The 20946-nt window shown below is 44.2% G+C and overlaps 1 protein-coding gene across 7 annotated transcripts in view; it reads left to right on the top strand.

The window, feature by feature from the left end:
• The window catches only part of POU2F2 (POU class 2 homeobox 2), a 121088-nt gene that overhangs the window by 70749 nt on the left and 29393 nt on the right, over positions 1-20946 (top strand). Inside the window, exon 1 of one of the 7 annotated variants that reach the window (XM_087876870.1) lies at positions 20301-20458. The exons of 5 other annotated variants lie outside the window; for them this stretch is intronic. In XM_087876870.1, coding sequence (XP_087732996.1) covers positions 20431-20458 — 28 coding nt within the window. In that variant the 5' untranslated portion in view covers positions 20301-20430. Of the gene's footprint in view, positions 1-20300; positions 20459-20946 lie in introns of those variants that run through there. One more of the 7 variants, XM_087876866.1, reaches the window with a different exon arrangement.

The raw sequence follows: 20946 nt of genomic DNA, 5'->3' as shown, positions 1-20946 counted from the left end.
AGGACAGAGGAAAATGGTGGATTTGGGGGGGTGGGATGAGATAATAGATGAGGCCATCCTTTTGGTCTGGTGCAACACCTGTATGTGTAAAGATTGCAGGAAACGTTTGATTGCCATCAGAGATAAATGTTAAGGAGAGTTTAATAGTCTACAGCCAGTGTCATTTCCACCTGTCAGTGTCAGGTAGAAATGACAACTTTTAAGACCAGCCCAGAGTACTAAATTCATTTTCCCTTGGTCCAAATTAGAAGAATTCCCTTCAGCCTCAGTTTTATAGTTTAATAACATAGGGAAGCATATTCTGTCATAAAACTACATCTATTCCAGAGAAATCCTATTAAAGTTGAAGTGGTTGTTTTGTAATAAATGGATCACGGTTACTTTGAAACTGAATGTCCTACCATGGTACAAAAGACAAGGACACGAGAATCAGGATTCAAACGCCTTGTAATTAAAGAAGATTTGAGCCAAATGATCTGATCCTACATAGCAAGCGGTACTGGAAATTCTGAAGTCACCTACATTTTTGTGGTGATATTTGACACTTGGGAGATAATGCCAAACTGCTGTATTGTATTCAGAACAGGTTTTTTGTTGTTGTTGTTGAAAAAAGCTTTATTATAAGCATGTAGTTGCTTTACATTCTTCAAGTAGAGGGTGCAAAATAAAGAAAATAAATACAAAAGAGTGAAATGCTAAAAGCAAATAAAAAGACGAGATAAGGCATAAAAACCCCACAACAAAGAACTTTTGAAGAGACCTCTTTCCTGTGGTAACAGCCTTTAATAAGACTGTGATGCTTAGCTTCCTTTGGTTTTTGCGGTGCTAGTATATCCAGAGAAAGCTAGTCTGGTATAGTAGTAGCAGCCAGGAGACCGGGAGTTCTAGTCCCGTCTTAGGCACAAAGACGGTTGGGTGACTTGGAGCCAGTCCTTCTCCCTTGGTGCTAGGAAGGAGGCAAGGGCAAACCACTTCTTTTTGCCAAGAAAACTAAGGGACTAATCCAGGAATCAGCACTGACTAGAAGGCACAGGGGAAAAAAAATACTGTTATATCCAGAGATTCTGTCTGAACTTCATCCTTGGTGACTTCCTGAAAGTAAGGATTTCTTCCTTTGCTCACAGCACAGAGACATCAGGGATCTCCTGACAGAGTGCAGGGGAGACGACGATGGACGACATAGGCTATAACCCCCTTTGTTACAGGAGAGGGTGTTACCATGACCCCCCCCAAGCCCTACTCCTGAACCCCTGAGGGTGCAGCATCCTCACCTCACAGCGTGACTCCTAGCAGCCGACGCAGGCCTGATGGACAGGTCTGGCAATTGGGCAAATTGTATGTGGGGGGGGGAGTAGGAATTGCAAGCAGCTTGACAGGACCACTGGATTGGTTTCCAACCCAGAAACTCGTCCTCACAAGCACAGTGGATCTTTGGAGCGCTCCAGTCTCTGTCCATGGTTCTCCAAAGTGAGTTGAAAGCCCTTAGTCAGATGGGGGAATAAATGCATTTTCCTGCAACGCCAAACAGCTGCATTTATACCAATAAGGCTAAAATGAGTTTGAGTCATTTGTGTTCAGGATGTTGTGGGAAGCCAGCCATCCTTCGGATGTTGTGGAACCGGGCTGTCACATTCAACCATAACATGGTTTAGTGATTTGGGTAGTGCCTGGTAGGAATCACAGTCAGCTTTGTTAAGTTAAGCAAAATTTAAAATGTGTTGTCAGAACCCTGCCTTGGTCTCCTTCAAAGTTATTTCAAAGTTACAACGGCACTGAAAAAAAGTGACCTATGACCGTTTTTCCCACTTACGACCTTCGCAGCATTCCCATGATCACGTGATCAAATTTCGGATCATGTTTATGACTGTTGCAGTGTCCCTGGGTCATGTGATCCCCTTTTGTGACCGTCTTGACAAGCAAAAAGTCAATGGGGAAGCCAGATTCGCTTAACAACTGTGTTACTAACGTATCAACTGCAGTGATTCACTTAACAACGGCGGCAGGGAAGGTCGCAAAATGGGGCGAAGCTCACTTAACAAATGTCTCACTGAGCCACATAAATTTTGGGCTCTATTGTGGCCGTAAGGCGAGGACTACCTGTATTGAGAAGAGAGAGAGAGAATTGTTAAGACTTTACGGTCTGTAGGTTTTAATCCTGACAAGGCAGCAAAATTGGGAGGCGACTGAAGGTGGCAGAGAGAAGAAAATAGACATTTGAACCCTGGGCCCTAATTTCCCAGCAGCTTCGCTCAGCCAAGCCCAGCTTAAATAAAATGTAAGAGCAAAACATACATTCTTGAATGGCTTTTATTGATTTCCCTAATGCTGTGCCTGAAAACTCCTGTGGGGTGCTCTCTAGTTGAAAGGAGCCAACAGGTGGTGGTGAGGCTTTGTGGCCCATTTCTCCTGGCTATGTTTATTATGTCTTTACCTTCCATTTTCCACCACTCTGGATGGCCGATAAAGGCCATCATGACATCATATGCATCATGACGCCACTGCGAAATTAAATAATGACGTCATAAATGTGCACGGTGACATCATGACTTGGGTGATATCGTGCTTCCCACACTCCCCAGAGGCCCCCATAGTTTGCCTTAGTTAACCCCCCCCAAACACCCTCACAAGTAAGTGAGAAGGTGAAAAAAATATATAATTTGATTTTTAAAATAACAAGGAGACTTTGTTACTCCAAGAATGGCAATGGTGTCCCGCTCCTTTTAACTTTTAATTTATTTTATTTATTTATAAAAATTTATTGACCGCCCCTCTTATCACTCTGGGCAGCTGGTGCGATTAATGGCGATGCAATTAAGGTAAAAAGCTGAATAAGAGAAAAGAAGGAGGAAGCGTAATTGCTGTGCCAATATAAATCCAGGGAAAGTTTGAACAGCTTCATTTATTTATACGGATTTATATGGCTGCTCATCTCACCAATACAGATAGTCCTTGACTTACAACAGCTCATTCAGTGACCGTTCAAAGCTACAACGGCACTGAAAAGAGTGACTACGGCCATTTTCCACACTGCTGACCGTTGCAGCATCCCCATGGTCATGCGATCAAAATTCAGACGCTAGGCAACCGTTTCCTCTATTTAGGACAGTTGCAGTATCCTTGGGTCACGTGATCCCCTTTTGCAACCTCCTGACGAGCAAAGATTCATTTAACAACCGTGTTATTAACGTAACTGCAGAGATTCCCTTAACAACTGTCTCACTTAGCAAGAGAAATTTTGGGCTCAATTGTGGTCGTAAGTTGAGGACTACCTGCACAGTTCTATGTGCCAGTGTGGTGTTGTAGGGGATGAAGGTCTCAGAGCAGAAATGGAGAAAGGCCGGTTTAACCTCAGCTGTGAAATCTCCACTGGGCAACATCGCGCCATTCGCTTCCACACCCCAACCTACTTTACGGGGCTGTTCTGGGGGCGGGGGGAAGAAATTGGAGGGAAAAATATCTGGGGGGGAAAGTTGGAGGGGAAAATGTTGCCTTGAGCTCTCCTGTAGGAAAGGTAGGGTATAAATCTAAGACGACGATGATTTCTTGTACACTAATTGGACAGCAATAAAAGCAGGCTAGGAAGAGCTGGGGAAACATATCTGCAGTCAGTGGAGGGAGATCTTTCAGGAAACTGTGGGACAGGAGGTTGGATTGGGAAGGGAGAGAGAGAGACAGTGGGGCGGCCTGGATTTGGGGCCCTTGAAATCATTCAAAGAGATAAAAGTAGATTTTCAAGGAAGAGAGCAGAAGAGGTCAGAAGCAACAGGTGGTTGGGAAAATTCGGTGGTGGTGATGGACTGGGTCTTGGTGATGCTGGATGCTGGAGCTTCCCAAATTAGAATTTGTCCATCCCAGTTGCCTCTGGGGACCACGACCTCTCCCCATCCTATATATGGATAAGTCCTCTTGATCACAAGGGAGCCCAAAATTTCTGTTGCTAAGGGAGACAGTTGCTAAGTGACTTTTGCCCCGTTTGATGATCTTTTCTTTCTACCGTTGTTAAGTGGGTCACCGCAGTTAAGTTAGTAACGTGGTTGTTAAGCGAACCCGGCTTTCCCGTTGACTTGGCTTGTGAGAAAGGGGGGGTCACAGAAGGGGATCACATGACCCTGGGATAATACTGCGACCGTCATAAATAGGAGTCGGTGGCTGGCTCTTGATCATGTGATCGTGGGGATGCTGCGACAGTTGTAAGTGTGAAAAACGGGTCATAATAGATCCCTTTTTTCATTGCCGTTGCAACTTCGAACGGTCGCTGTAAACAAACCGTTGTAAGTCGGGGGGACTCCCTGTATTTCCCAACCCTCCATGTTCTTCCCTTGCAGCTGCTCCAGCGTGATTAAGTGACCTTGTAGTGTAGCTGCTGAGGTATTTTTGGTGCCTCGGGTTCAACCTCCCGATCGCACCCCATCCTTCCCTGGGGTTACGGTGCCATTATAAATTAAACAATCACCGTCTGCTGCCCTTTAACACAGCTGAATGCATTAGGCAAACGGCCGGCCTCGTTCGGCCTAAATGGCTTCTCAAGAGGGTCGCCAAACTCAAAGCAGCCCGCTCAGGGCTGTCCTCCACACCCTGGATTTCTTGGGGATGACGCCCATTGTATGCCCAGAAGGAGCAGAGGTTTCTCCTGGGGGAAGAAGGGGCAGTGCTGATTTTGGGAGTCAGCAGCAGGCATTGGGGTGAGGGGTACAACTCTTGTGTGCCTCTGGGTTGGATGGAGGCTGTGGGAAACAGGAAGGAGGAGGAATCGGGGTGCAGTTTTCCCACCCATCCGTTGTACTTGGCATCTTTGTGACCTTGGCGGGGGGTTCCTCTACCTGTACGCTGGTGGCAGTTACTGATTTCTTTGTCAATGTCTACAAAGGCTAGCGAGGAAGGTTTGGGGGGTTATCTCTTGGTTCTCCACTGTGTGCTTTAATTTAATGGGGCTGGGGGCGAGGGGGGGGAGTTGGGTGAAAGGAAAGAAACCCAGCTGTTCCCCCAGGTTTTGTTGCTGTTATTGCTTTTAAAAAATTATTATTACTATTATAGCTTTGGCAAGGCATGCTGAGAACTGCGAAATTGTGACACAGAGAGAGAGAGAGAGAGAGAGACCAGACAGGGTGGGTATGTCACCTCCCCCCATTCCAAGCACCCCACCCCCCCAAGTCTGCTGCAACGCAGAAACCAGGGAATGGAATAGGAAAGAAAATGAAATGCGTCTGAAGCGAGGAGAAGGGAGAAATCGCTGGGTGGAAAAGGTGTGTGGGGGGGAGGGCGAGAGAGAGAGAGAGAGAGAGAGCGAGAGAGCCAGCAAGTGAACGAGAGGCCTGGCCCTGCCGTAGCTAGCAGCCCCCTCTCTCCCCCCGCACAGTATCGATCGGGCAGCCGTGGCTTGAAACCATTTTCATTGTCAGGCGCTTGGGCTGACGGATGCCCCCCCCACACAAAGCGCAGCCGCTGGGGGATGGAAAGGGATGCTGCAGCTCGGGGGCCAACTCCCCACGCCCCATTATATTAATCCTATTTATCATCCTGGCTTCAGTTTTATCCTTCCAAAATAATATCTCACTGAGAATTCCAGGGTCCCCCTCTGTATTTCTCTTTCTCCCCTGTCCCTATCCATTTCTCCCCCCCCCACTCCGTTTCGTTGAGTAGAAGCATTGTTCACTGTAAGGTGAACCCCTCCCCACCTGCCCTTCCTGTGTTTCTGAAATTCCCCTTATCATCGTGGGGGCACCCTCCAGATCCCTTCACGTAAATTGGTTGCCTCCTTAGAGCATATTAAGCATTCTTCCTTACTTCCGAGCAGAGCCATTCAAGAGTGGCGAAGAGGTTGGGACATGCAGTTGCCCGCACAACTACACACAAACATATACACACCCATACAGGGGGCAGAGCGGGGGGAGAGAGAGGGATAGACTCTTTCAGTGCTTCAGATCCTGTATGATCCCTAATCAAATCTGGAGACTACAAGTGTAAAACCAAGAAATAATTCACAGTAAAATTAACCTGAAGGCAGGCGTGAGAAGATGCCGAGATGTCCTCTGTCCCCATCTTCATGTATGACGATATGATAGAGTGTCCAGCACTAATCCTGCCCAGTGTGAGAATGAATATGTAACTTGACTGAAAATTTATGGTGTTGATTTTATGCGTAGAGTTTCAGGGGTGGATTGTGCTGTGCTTCCAGGAGCACCGAGTGCCGAAGCTTTGTGAGGACTGGGGGGAAAAAAAATAAATAAACATTGGAAGACATTAAAAATGGAGGCTTTGTAAAAGCAAGTTTGGGACTTGAGAAGAAAAGGGAAACACTCAAGGATCGTCCATGTGGAGACCAGAGTTTGTGTCCCGTAGTGTCATTTTTTTACAATCGGTGGTACACACTGTGTGGAGATAAAACTATTTACAGCCCATTTGTGGCGTGATTAAGCTTAGGCAAGAAACGAAAAGATGGGGATAAGTATTGTATTGTCAGCTCACCTTTTTTCTCCACCTTCAGAAAAGTTCTCAGCATGGATTGTTTTAATGAGATAACAATGCAGCCTTCAAATAATTCAGGAAATTTACATCCTTACGGGAGGAAGAGAGGTCGGGCGTCCTACCTCACCTTTGAGCCAGAGGGCTCATGTGTGAATGGACTCTGAAACACGCTTCTCTCCTTTCACACAGTATTTTTTGGTGAAAATTCAGCATAGGAATCTTTATTGATTTACTTTGCAAGATTTACAATTTGTCCCAGTGCTGGTAAAACTCTTAAGCAAAACAAATACAAACCAAATGTAAACAGTTAATATAATGTCATAAAAAAAAATTATCCACGCTGTTCCGTGGCCTCTTTTTCCTCATTCATGATGATGTCCGGCTAAATTCTGACACCGGCCTTCATTGTGATGTACATTCCCCCAATTTCATACCCCATTCATTCGTTCTCCTTTGAATGTATTGTAAAACAGGTGGTCCTTTTGAGTTCCCTCCTTCATTTGCAGTGGTGCTGATGACATCGTCAAAACATCTTTTTTTTTTTTTTTACTTGGCAATTATTCTCTTGCACACAAAGACCGTGTCTGTGTCTGGCACTCTCCTAGCTCCACAGACACCGTCCCACAGACACGTCGTCAAATCACGTTGTTACTTTTGCCGCGCAAGAGAAGGTACAAAAAATGATTTTTGTTCACTCCCTACGAACACAAACGTCGTAGATTTCTCTCTCTTTCTCTCTCTTTCGCTCTCTCTCCTGTATGCAGCCATTCGACTCACACCATTTCTGCACTTACAAAAAAACAGTTGCCTACTTTTCACCACATTTTAAAAGCACATCACAATGAGGAAAAAATAATTTTCCTCTCTTTAAAAATATATATATATAAAAAGGAAAAAGCAGCTATTGAGGATTTGCGTGAATAGGCATAACATCGACAAACACACCCCAAATCCTGAATATAATATAGGAAGAATGTGGGATTGTTACGTTTTAAGATCCTTTTTTTGTTAAATGGAATTTATTGTACGTGCTGAGCCCCCAATCTTCCCAATCCATTGTGTCTTCATGGGTGAGATTTTATGGGTGTCTCACAAGGAATGAGTCGCTGTCATGTATTCACTCTGGTCATTTCTAGAACTGGGTACCGATAGGCTGAGTTGGAGACCCTTCTGATCCAAGTGATTTCGGAGGGGGACGGGCTGCGGTTTATTCTTGGTAAGGGGAAAAGCACTTAGTTCACGTTTAGACTCAATCTTTATTACTTCAGCCGAGCCCTGAAACAGGAGTGCCAATTCTTGATTCTGATTAATGTCAAATTATCTGTGTTTCACCGTCATCACATATATCCCCCCCCCGCCGTGCAAACATAGCCTTAGAATTTGTCTCCCCGAGGAATCAACGGTCATTATTTGTTATTCCTCTAGTTTTAAAATAAACAGCATTTCAAAGACCCTTGGAAAAAAAAAAAGAACAAGACGTGTTCTTTATAATTATTGACAAGGTGCAAACGGGAAAAGCGGGCAGAGGGAGATTAAAAAGAAATCTAATAAATGTCATTTATACACACACCCGGCAACTTGATGACCCCTTTTCTTTCTTCGGTCTTTCGTTACTATATAAAAATATTGCAAAAGGGAGAGAAAGGATCAAAAGTATTTTTACAAAGAGAAGAGCAGGAGAGACTCAGAGAGAAGCCAAAGAGAGCCTCAAACACAAATGAGCTTTTCTCCACTTAGTTAAACTCCTTTTCCAAAAAAAAAAAAAAAAGAGAGAACCTGCTCTGGATTTTCATACATCACGGTCCTTCCATCAGAAGCTCTAGCACCTTATAATCCAGAGCGCGAGAAGGAATCCTGATTAATTTGAGCAGGATTGCTTGACACAAAGCAGGCTTGTCCCAGATGTTAGGCATACTCAAGAGAGAATATAAGGGAGACCATTTATGTTTTTATTAGGATAGGATAGGATAGGATAGGATAGGATAGGATAGGATAGGATAGGATAGGATAGGATAGGATAGAATAGAATAGAATAGAATAGAATAGAATAGAATAACAGAGTTGGAAGGGACCTTGGAGGTCTTCTAGTCCAACCCACTGCTTAGGCAGGAAACCCTACACCACTACATTACTACAAGAAGAGTCTAAAACAGGTGAAAAAAAATAACTCACGTATTTACAGGTTGTCTTTCACTTACAGCCATTCACTTAGTGATTGTTCGAAGTTAACAACAGCACTGGAAAAAAAAATGACTTATGACCATTTTTCACACTTATGACCGTTGCAGCACCAACCCCTCCCAGGGTCACATGATCAACATTCGGATGCTTGGCAACCGGTTCATATGACGGTTGCAGTGTCCCGGAGTCATGTGATCACTTTTTTTTTTTTGCGACCTTCTGACAAGCAAAGTCAACGGGGAAGCCAGAGTCACTTAGCAACCAAGTGATTCGCTTAACAGCTGTGGCAAGAAAGGTGGTAAAATGGAGCAAAATTCACTTAACTGTCTCATTTAGCAATACCGGTAGAAGTTTTGGGCTCGGTTGTGGTCATAAGTGGAGGACAGCCTGTATAAATGCATAATGCATGAGTGTGTATGTGTGTGAAAAAATTGGAACTAATGTGAGTGTAAATGCGAAAAAACATGCATATGTGTGCAAAACGAAGCATTTTGCATAAGGTATACTCATCCAAAGTGTAATATGAAGATGGATATATTTCCTTCCTTATTTGCTTTGTTTCCTGAGCCCTGAAAATCCTGCTCAGTTTTATGGTAAGACTCTTCCAAGTTCTACAAGTCCTTTCAAATTTATCTTAGTTGCATTAAAGTCTAGAAATTTTGAAAGCTAAACAGCGAGATTCTTGGACTATGGACAGAACTATGGACATTCTATACAGCATTCCTGGCCTATTTTTTACTGACTGAAATTAATCACTAACAATAGTTGAGATTAGTTTAATGTGCAATTTAGCAAGCTCCAAGATCTGTTGTATAGGTGTGCAGCTGGAATCATCACTGCTGGTTTATTGCCAATATAATCATTGTTAATATTCTTCTGTATCCTGATATGAAAAAGCCAGTGCTTCCATCAGTTGTCCTGAAATTGATGCACTCCTAATGTCTGGATTGCAGTTCCCATCATCCCCAAGCAACATAACTGACAGACCTGCAATGCATCACGCAACATCGAGGCTATTAAAAGTGTGCATATTCCAAATATTACAATTTATGGGGGGAAAAATGATGTATTTCTCCCATCATCCCTGTTTAACAGCCCAAGCGCTTTTTTTATAGGCCTGCAATTTTAGCTAAAATACTCCTAATTGCCAATTATTTTCTTCTTTCTCATCACGATAACCATGTCTCCCTTTTGGAAAAGTTACATCTCTGCAATTTCATTCTCCACATCCCCTTCCTTGTCTCCTTCCATAAGATCTTCCATGAACATCTCAACCTTCTCCTTTTCCTGAATACTTTCTTCCAGGTTAACTCTCTCTCTATCTTTGCTGTTGCATATCTCATAACAAACCCTTTTGATTCCCCTTCCTCTCTAAAACTTTTGGGCAGAGACTCTGGTCTTTGTGCTGTATCTAACATCTGCCAACTTGGTGATCCGACCTGCTTCAATGCAGTGTGGCTTGGTCACTCAGTCATTTAAATATATGGAGTAGTGTCTGCTTTTATAGATGAGTCATTACACCTCAAAACAGTTGGCACCCTGTCTTTGCTACTACATCAGAATAACAGAATAACAGAGCTGGAAGGGTTTTTGGAGATCTTCTAGTCCAACCCCCTGCTCAGGCAGGAAACCCTACACCATTTCGGACAAATGGTTGTCCAATCTCTTCTTAAAAACCTCCAGTATTGGAGCACCTACAACTTCTGGAGGCAAATCATTCCACTGATGAATTGTTCTAACTGTCAGGAAATTTATCCTTAGTTCTAGATTGGTTCTCTTCTTCATTAGCTTCCACCCATTCCTTCTTGTCTTGCCTTCAGGTGCTTTGTACCCCCTCTTCTTTGTGGCAGTCCCTCAAATTGGATCCTATCCATCCATATAAATCCTATCCTATGATCAATACCACTTGATATTATTGTTATTCAGGAATTGTGCCTAATGCCAGAAATTAATGCTGTCTCCAGATCTTCATCTCCTGCCTGTGAGGCCCACCAGTCCTGGCCTTATTGTTAGTGGAAACTCTTTCAGACTAAGTATGAGCCAGCCGTGTGCAGCAACTGCCAAAAAAGCCAACACAGTTCTAAGCTGCATAAACAGAGGGATAAAATCAAGATCACGTGAAGTGTTAATACCACTTTATAAGGCCTTGGTAAGGCCACACTTGGAATACTGCATTCAGATTTGGTTGCCCCGATGTAAAAAAGATGTTGAGACTCTGGAAAGAGTGCAGAGAAGAGCAACAAAGATGATGAGGGGACTGGAGGCTAAAACATATGAAGAACGGTTGCAGGAACTGGGCATGGCTAGTCTAGTGAAGAGAAGGACCAGGGGATACATGATAGCAGTGTTTTAATATCTCAGGGGCTGCCACAAAGAAGAGGGAGTCAAGCTCTTCTCCAAAGCACCTGAAGGCAGGACAAGAAGCAATGGGTGGAAACTAATCAAGGAGAGAAGCAACCTAGAACTAAGGAGAAATTTCCTGACTGTTAGAACAATTAATCAGTGGAACAACTTGCCCCCAGAAGTTGTGAATGCTCCAACACTGGACGTTTTTAAGAAGAGGTTGCACAACCATTTATCTGAAGTGGTGTAGGGTTTCCTGCCTAAGCAAGTGGTTGGACTAGAAGACCAAGGCCCCTTCCAACTCTGTTAGTTTTTGGTGTCATCCAGTCAGGGAATTTTTCTGCATTAATGTAACTGCTCAAGTGGAGATATGCTTGTAATAAGATGCAGAGGCCAAAGATAAGCATCAGTTCAGCTAATCTAGGTTAAGTTTAGTCCCTCCCCCCCCCAAAAAAAAATCTGCTGGAATTGCAGTTTCTAGAATTTCTGCCCCTGAAACAACCAGAAAAAAAAAATATGGAGAAAAGAGCCACCAAAAAAAAAAAAAAAAACCAAAGAAGAGGCTAGAAAAACTCTATGTAAACATCTCATAATATCTTAAAAACGTAAATAGAAGCTAATACAAATTTTGCATAGTGTGGGAAAAATGGATGTGTTTATGTTTCTTCCTTTTATAACACTCCTCTGCGGAAATTGAATAGTGAAAGATTCAGGACAGACAAAGGCACTTGTTTTCACAATAGGCAGCCACAGAATCTCTAATCTATAGAACCTCACAGGGATATGTTGGTGAGAATTACTAGTTTAGGAGGCTTTAAATAAAGGAGAAATAGAATATTCACGGACAATAAAGTGATTGTCAGTGGCTAATCAGGATGGCCATATCTTCTTCCTGGATCAGTGCAAAATGCTTTTCGCTGAGTCCATTGCCCATTTTAGGCTTCTTCTACTTTGGTCACCATAGGAACAGATAGATGATGGAGTGGAACTTCTCCCTCCTCTGATCCAGGAAAGTTTTGCCAGATTCCCATGTAGCCACCTGAGGGAATGGTGAACGATAATAATACCCCGTTGTAAAAAGCTTCTGTGAATTGGCGCGAAGGGAATAGCTAAGGAAACTGTCAGATCCAGCTGCAGTGGCTTACGTGGTTAATTTTGGCTAATGCTATAGATGCAAAGGATCCCTGTATTCAGTTTCCAGCAGTGGCTCCATGCTTGGGCTAACAGAAAAAGTCATGTTTTAAGAATCTGGCGAGTGCTTCCAATCATTGTAGAGCTATTCCTCTTCATACTTTACAGGCCTGGAAATTAGTGTCGCTATTTCCATTCGTGGTTGAAGTTGATGAGCATTATCATCCATCTCATCTGGAAGGCTTTGGGCTGGGAAAAGGGGCTGCCCTGAACTAGATGAATCTTCCTGTGACTTAATACGGGGTACCATAAAGAGAGGCGTGTGAACTAGCTGAATCTTTTAGATTTCTGCAGACTCCATTTCCAGAAGAATATCAACAGATCGGAGAGCATTAAGAATCGGCCAAGAAAGATGATTCAAAGTACTTTAGGACATGCACTATGGAGACAGGCTGAAAGATCTTGGGATCTTCAATCAGATACATAGATTTAGCAGAAACAGAGACATAAAAGTCATGTTTAGGTACATATAGGGATGACTCCAGGGAAGATGGACCATGAACTGTCTTTCGTGGCCTCAGAAACTAGCACCACAAATAACAGGTCTCAATTGCAGCTACCTAGACTCCATTTGAATATCAACTCAAGCTTCCTGATGGCAAAAATCTGTTCAACACTGCAGTAGTCTTTCTGAATTGTGGCTCTTTCATCTCTAGAGGTTAAGACCCTGCTAGTTACACTCCTCTCTTTATGGTACCCCGTATTAAGTCACAGGAAGAAGCCACCTTTCATGGATAGTTGAAATGATTTCCTTGCACAATGTGGAGAGTTGGACTAGAGGATCTTTCTGGTTCCTTCCAACTCGATAGTTCTGTGGTTCTATGAGAAGAGAGAGAAACTAGGATCCAGAGGAAGGTTAAGCAAGAATTCCCACCAATGGGATTCCCCGATCACCAGAGTTTCTAATGGAAAATCAGGTTCGCAGCTGAGCTGAAAATAAATTGGTTCAGCTGCCAAACATAGACAGCAGAATAGGATTTCACCAATACAAAGCTCATTTCAAGGCCCCCTCCCACCCCCTGTGTAGAGTACATTTTGTTTTGCTGCTTGGGTTTTTTTTTATTATTATTGTTATTTCATGACTCTCCCATCCTGTTATGCCCAGTGGCTTTGAGTAGAAATGCTGAGGCCTGCGTTTGTGTTATTCTAGAGTCACTTTGATGAGATGGGTGGCGTAAATTTAATAAATAAATACATAAATAATTCCGCATGCAAATATAAAGTCAGCCAGTGAGCTACAGACATTGGTATAGATTCGGTGAACGTCTCATCCAAACAGGTGACTTTATAAACTTTACAATGAGTAGGTGACTTTGAGAAGAGGTCCCTTGGACTGTGGACTAGAAGTTTAGGTGAGAAGGGGAGGGGGATGGTGTGTGGGGTCTTCTCAAACATTTAGCTTTCCTCTTACCTGGTCAAGAGAGAGACTTATTTCAGCCCCAAGAGGATCTTTTCTCTCCCCCCCCACCCTTAAAAAAGTAAGCAGCTACAGTGCAATTCTCTTTGGAAAAGTGGATTTTGGTGAGAATCATGGAATCGTAAGTTTGGAAGAAGACACTTAGGCTGCGAAGTCCCATTGGCAGCTCTGTGCAAGAACCTTTCTTGAAGAAACTCCCAACGGCAGAAACTTCTAAAGTTAATTGGCCAAAAAGGGTTTTTTTGTGTGCTACTTTTAAAATAATGAAATACTTATTGGCTTTTGGGCTTTTTTTTTCTTCTTCCACATTTCTCACTGATGATCACTGTGATGGAGTTGGAATTGTCTACCTCAGGGGCTTCCAAAGGTCTAGTGATCGTATCTATGTTCTGCCAAGGGATGTGGCCTGCAGGGGCATCCAAACTTGGCAAGTTTAAGACTTGAGGACTTCAGCTCCCAGAATTCCCCAGCCAGCCATGCTGTTGAAGTCCACAAACTTGCCAAGCTTGGACACCCCCTGATCTGCCTTTAATCAAGGCTCAACTTCTCATGCAAGAGAGAACACATTTGCCAAATGCCCTTTCTGATGCATAACCCTTCAAAAGTGCAAGGCCCAGAGTTTTCTTTTTCATGTTGATAACCCTTAAATCTACAGCAGGAGGCGTAATTCCCCCCCCCAATTTCCTCCTCTTTTTTTTTAAGGCATGGTTACTTTACCTCTGACTCCATCTCCGATGCGAGAGCACATAGTGAGGTTGTTTTCTGGTTCAGTGCTATGTTCTGCACATGCTTAAAAGTGACCTTTTTCACAGCCTCTGATGTTCTGTCACAAAATAAATGTGTCAACAAAATTGTGGGCCAGACTTTGGGCCTCAAAGCTAGTGTGGCGATGAACCGGTTACATAGATTATAAGGACATTCTTAAGACTAATAAGAAGACAGACTAACTTGCATTAATAGCTTCCGGTTGACCTATGGCGAAGAAGGTTGGGGATTGGGGTAGGGAGAGCTGTTGCTGCAAATTGCCATGTCTGAGCAGGCTGCAAAAATAGGATTAGGTCAATATTCAGGCAAGCCAAACCATAGTTTAGTACATTAGGGGAAAGACTAAACTGCATTGAATCATAGGATTAGGCCACATTCAGGCAAGCTAAACCATAGTTTAGGGGAAAGACGTAAACTACATTGAATCTTGGAATCCTGCCTTTCTCAAAGGCACTTTTTCAAAAGGCATCTGGACTTTGTTTTTCCTATAAAGACCTTTCACTTCTCATCCAAGAAGCTTCTTCAGTTCTGAAGTTTCAGTTCAAAACTGAAGAAGCTTCTTGGATGAGAAGCGAAAGATCTTCAAGGAAAAGCAAAGTCCAGTTGCTTTTGAAAAAAACACCTTTGGGACAACTACGACCTGGATGACTGAGAATCTCCATAGATAATTCTGCCCTCTCTTTCTCCTCTGGCACAGCCCCAAAGATGCGTTGGGAAACTGCCACCTGCCTTTCACATTTACCATATTGCCAGAAGCTGACAAACGATGTCCCTCTTAATTAAGCATCGTGGAAACCATGACTTTTAAACCACGCTCGGTGAAGCTGGTTACTTTCAGCCGAGCCTCGTTAAGATTAATCACAATTTCAGTTGGGATGGCACGCTGAATTGTGCTTAACGCTCAGTGGAAGGAGAAACGGCGTCAGAGGAGAGAACACGTGGATCGGAAGCAAAAATTGAACGGCAGTCTCACCTGGAACAGAACTTGAAGTGTGTTCCCCTAGAGCAGGAGTGGAGAACTATGGCCCTTTTATGGCCCGTGGACTTCAACTCCCAGAATTCCTGAGCCATAGTTCCCCAACCCTGCCTTAGAGTGAAATATATTAGGGAAACCCAAAGGTGTTTTTTCAAAAGGCAGCTGGACTTTCTTTGTTTTTCCTTGAAGACGTCTCGCTTCTCATCCTAGAAGCTTCCTCAGTTTTGAACGGAAACTTCAGAACTGAAGAAGCTTCTGGGATGAGAAGCGAAACGCCTTCAAGGAAAAGCAAAGAAAGCCCAGCTGCTGTTTGAAAGAGCATCTTTGGGACAACTGTGACCTGGACGGCTGAGAATCTCCATAGACATATCCGCGGGGAAATTACGAAAATCCTGAACAAAATTTCTCAGCAGGCTTCAGGGCATTTCTAGTTTGCCCCTTGGCAAGGTTTGAATTTTGAAGTTTGGAAACTTGGGCACGGACCCTTAGTTGAAACCCAAGAGCACTTTTAAGAAGGGCCGCCAGATGTTTCAACACCTGGAGCAAAACTTGAGGAACTTTTGCACCGGTTTAAGCGAGAAGTGCAGTCATGTTAAGTTCCTTGTGGACTATCTTGGAAAAAACTCCTTTCTCCTCGTAGGCAAGAGAAGACACAAAGATTCTCTACTTTGTCCCCTCCCTCTGCCTCTTTTCAAACTTGTTCTGCCATCCTGCCCCCCCCCCCAACATGCGCTCTACTTTCACCCCCCCTTGCTCTTTCCCTTTCCTGCCCACCCTGCTCCTTGGTCCCCTGGGAGCGCACTCTAATAATGTATTTGATCGACTGGCGGCCGCGGACAAGCGATTATTGTCTTGTAGGGAGTCAAAAGTATTGATCGGGGGAGAAATATGAGCAGCGCGATGGAGCCGGCGCGTCACATACAATAACCACAGCCCCGGGGGAGCGCCCACGACACCGGCCGTCTCCTCTCATTACCGCCTGCCTCAGCCAGCCATGGGAACAGGGAGACGGGGCTGGGCAGGGTGCCTGCCTCTTGGTCCTTACTACTGACCTATAGGCCTATTGCTATTCTAGCCACAGGTTCCTCACATACAGCACTGGGGAGGGCGGGGAGGAAACATAGCTAGTTGTTTAATGAATCTCCCCCTTTCTTTCGCCCAAGACACAGCTCTGCTGTATGCCTTGTACGGTGCTTCCAACCTGTAGCTACCTCCCCAGTCAAATACCAAGCAGGAAAAACAGTCTCATATTTCGATTGGCCAGCAATTCCGAACGGGGAAGGCGAGATCCGTGGAGATGCACACGGAGAAGGTACCGCAGCACAAGGCCGATGAGCCAAACCATAGATCAGAGGAAGACTTGGCTGAAATCGCGCTCCCAAACTGCTCCACGCCTCATTCCCTTGGTCTGTAAACTTCGATAGTCAACTCCAACAGCTTTCTGTGCACTTTGGGGATGTTGGGTCCATGCACACAAGTCCCCAAAAACTTTTGGTGAGATTTATTTTTAGTCTGCCGCTAGGGAAGCGGCAAGGCTGATCTCAGCATGGGGTCTATCTTTACAGCAAAGTTTTAAAATAAGCGTTGGAAGAGTTCAAATATTAGATCCTAGATTGTTCTCTCAAAATAGAGCTAGGTGGCCATCAGTGGCTTATACTGCAATCCTAGACATCTGATGAAGACACCAATTTCATTAAACTTAGAAGGATTTATTTCCAGGTATTTTAAAATTGGGCTGTTAAAGGCAACATTGGTCTTTCTTTCTTTCTTTCTTTCTTTCTTTCTTTCTTTCTTTCTTTCTTTCTTTCTTTCTTTCTTTCTTTCTTTCTTTCTTTCTTTCTTTCTTTCTTTCTTTCTTTCCCCTGTAGAAATCAGCAGTGACCCAATTTTACGGGCCTAAATTGATCAGGATCATTTTTTAAAAACTCACGAAACTATTTTTATAAAACATTTCTTTGAAAAATGACGTAATTCCCATTTTACAGATAGTGGACTGAGGTGATTAAACCGAATGTATAAATATAGGAAGCTGTCTCATGTGAAGTTCATTTAGTTTAGTCACGTGACAGAGGATCTTTAAGCGATCAATAAGAGTTCCTTCCCAAGTTTGCAAGCTTTAAATCTTTAAACAGGAAGACTTGGGCATTGGGAGAAGGGGATTATATGGTTTTTTTCCCCCTCAGGATAACATACATTTTATGCAAGAGGGATCATTACTGATTCTGTAGCTTGGTAAATTTCCCTGTTACTGAGTTAAACTGCTCTCCATCCACCCTTGAGTCAGCAGAAAATTATAGCATAATATAATTTGAGTTTCCATTGCAGATCCCCATCCTGCCTCTGCCGCCTCTGTAGCCAGTCGCATCAGTCACTTGACTTCCTTTCAGGTTAATGGGACATAAAGCCTCACAAATTTTAGACACCTCGAGGCTGCCCTTGACTAATGTTGGAAGAGGAGAAAAACAACTTAACCCTGGCACTGCTAAGGACAACTTAAAACTGGCTTATCATGGGTTGGGGACAAAGCATGGCAACGCCACAGGGACCCAGCAGGAAAGGTATTGCCAGGTGTGAGTGTGGTTAAAGTCCCTTAGCCTGAATGCTGTGGGCATAGATAGCAGATTTGTATAGACGTGAGCTACTGTGCATTTGAGCCCCCAGTTGCCAACTTCAGTAGAAAATTCAGCTTTGAATAAGCCCCACTACTATCTGTGCCACACCGAGATGTGACAATGTGTGTGCACAAACTGGTGGACTTGGCTCTATCATGCCCTTCAGATGTACCTCTGAATTGTCCCAAAGGTGCTTTTTCAAAAGGCAACTGGATTTCTTTGTTTTTCCTTGAAGATGTTTCGCTTCTCATCCAAGGAAGCCGCTTCAGAGATTTGGAGAAGTTTCTTGGATGATCAGCGAAACATCTTCAAGGGAAAAAAAAACACACACACACAAAGAAATCCAGTTGCCTTTTGAAAAAAGGGACAACCATGACCTGAGAAATACCTTTGAATTGGGTTACATCTGCAATGTGGTTGTCTCCAGACAGGCTTTTTTTTTTTTTTTTTTGGCATTATGTGGGTTTATTCTGAATAGGACAATGGAATGCTCCCATGTAGAAACCCTCCTGTGTCTACATCTGGTAGGGGAGATCAGGAGTAAAATTTAGTGAATACTGTAGAGGCCTCACTGTCTGATGTTGAGAACAGACATGATGATCATAAGTCTGCTGCTAGCATGGTGTTGCCGTCTCCCGACTGTTATGGATTGTATGGCCACAACAGGTGAGTTCGAGAATTTGTGGCATTCTGCTTCCCCCAAGTGTTGAGTGGACAAAAATGCAAGTCTAGCCGTTAACAATACAAACATTAAAAGGCGACTTATCAGAACTTAGCTCCAAACCAGAGGTGGGTTTCAGCAGGTTCTGACCAGTTCTGGAGAACCGGTAGCAGAAATTTTGAGTAGTTCGGAAAACTGGTAGTAAAAATTCTGATTGGCCCTACCTCCATCTATTCTCTGCCTCCTCAGTCCCAGCTGATCAGGAGGGAATGGGGATTTTGCAGTAATCTTTCCCCCTGGAATGGGGACGGAATGGAGATTTTACAGTATCCTTCCCCTGGAGTGGGGTGGGAATGGAGATTTTACAGTATCCTTCTCCTGCTACGCCCACCAAGCCACACCCACAGAACCGGTAGTAAAAAATTTTGAAACCCACCATTGCTTTAACCATATTTTAGATGCTGGAGATCAGTCCTAAATATGCATAAAGTCATAAAATGTCCCATGGACCATGAACAGGGAGCTTTTCTCCAGCTCAGCTTGATTCTTCCTACTTGATCTTTTAAAGATTCCCTGCGCTGAAATTTCCCTGGATACAAAGACAGGTGAACAAGTCTCTTCCATATACTATAAATATTTTAGATCTAACAAAGCCAGATCCATTTTGGGTTGCATGCAGTGTGAGTTGTGTGGTTCCCTACAATGAAGATATTCACGAGTAGGTTTTTGTCTAAGCGATGGATATGGAGTTATAATGTGGTTGCTAATACAGATTCTGAGATGTCACCAGGACGACAGAGGTTGGATTCGTGCTAAGTCGTGAGAGTTGTTGAATAAGCCACAGTGACTGGACCAATGTAGCATCCCCATGAGCACATGATCCCACATATTTTGCCAAGCCATAAGCCTGATCTATATACTGCAGTGGCTGAGTTTCCACAAGGCACCAAGCCAGAGTCAGACAGATCAGGTTTACATGCTAGGCTCGGCTATTGGGACCACAATTTCCACTGCTCGAGAAAGTTGGTTGTGAAGTGAGTTCTTCCCAGTTTTGCAATCTTTTTTTTTTTTGCTGCAAAAAACTTGGTAAATGAAAGCTCGTATGGTCATTAAGCGAACATGCCGTCCCCCGTTGACTTTGCTTCTCAAAAGCCAGCTTGGAAGCTTGCAGATGGCGATCGCATGCGGCAATGGTCATAAAGTCGTGCCATTTGCCAAGCGCCTGAATTTTGATCATGTGATCATGGGGATGCGACATTGGTCCTAAGTCCAAGGACCAGTTTCCGCTGCCGTTGTAACTTCAACTGGTTGCTAAATGAATGGTTATAAGTCGAGGACTACCTGCAGCTCATAACATGCTAAGCCTAAAACCATTCACTGAACCATAAAACGCCCAATCACATTTTAGCCTATATACACATTCTATAGATCCTGTGCCATGCCGATCCTTTGAACTCAACTACGGGGTCCCTTGAGCTTTGGGCACCGCAGACAGAAGCATGGGCACCTGTGGCTACCGTGGCAATTGCACACGTATATCTGTATCTGCTGTGTGACAGTCCTTGCAGTTTTCTTCGCTCCCCCCCACCCCACCCCAGCACACACGCACACCCTGCCATGTCTTCTTCCTCCCAGCTGCTTCCTGCCACATTCACTGTTCTTGCTTCTCAAGCGCCTGGGGACTCCCCAGGCCTGCCCCTAGCTTAGAGGCCCTTCCTTGTCCTGCCACCTGCTTTTTCCTCTCTGGAACAAGTGCCATCCGTCACTGGCAAGCAGGGCCCTTTGGGTCTGTCTCTTCCACATCAGAAGAATTATAGCCATGGTGAACTCGGGCCTGTGGGCAACAGGTAAGCGATAAGAGGTGTACTGCAACTTGGAGGCATCTCACTGTGTTTTCTCTCTCTCTCTCTCTCTCTGACTCTGACTCTCTCTCTTCCTCCGGAATACATTGCCGTCTTCTTCTGGAGATTTCCTTGATGCTGATAAAAAGTTGATTGTAGGGTGGCGAAAAGGCAGGGTGCGGGTAACCGAAGCAATGCTGCCTATTCTGGCTGCTTCTCCTGCTTTGAGGCTCGCGACTGCTCTGTCCTAAGCTTCAAGGCTCATCGAGACAAACCCTCCTCTACAGAGTTGTGGAGTGTGTCCCAGACAAATTTTATCTGCCTCCAATCCTGTCTTGCATGGGGTGGCGGGAGAAGAGGGGACAGTATTAGGGGAGGGGCTAGTAAGCCTAAGGTTGGAGGGGGGAACATGGGGCTAGGAAGTGGATGTAAGGGGAATTGCACCACTCAGTAATGCCTTAAGACAGTGGTTCTCAACCTGTGGGTCGCGACCC

Source organism: Pantherophis guttatus, chromosome 10, assembly GCF_059756535.1.
Source record: "Pantherophis guttatus breed Tessera chromosome 10, ASM5975653v1, whole genome shotgun sequence".
Lineage (NCBI taxonomy): Eukaryota > Metazoa > Chordata > Lepidosauria > Squamata > Colubridae > Pantherophis > Pantherophis guttatus.
The sequence above is the reverse complement of the archived record's forward strand: the minus strand, read 5'-3'. Positions and strand labels throughout refer to the sequence as shown.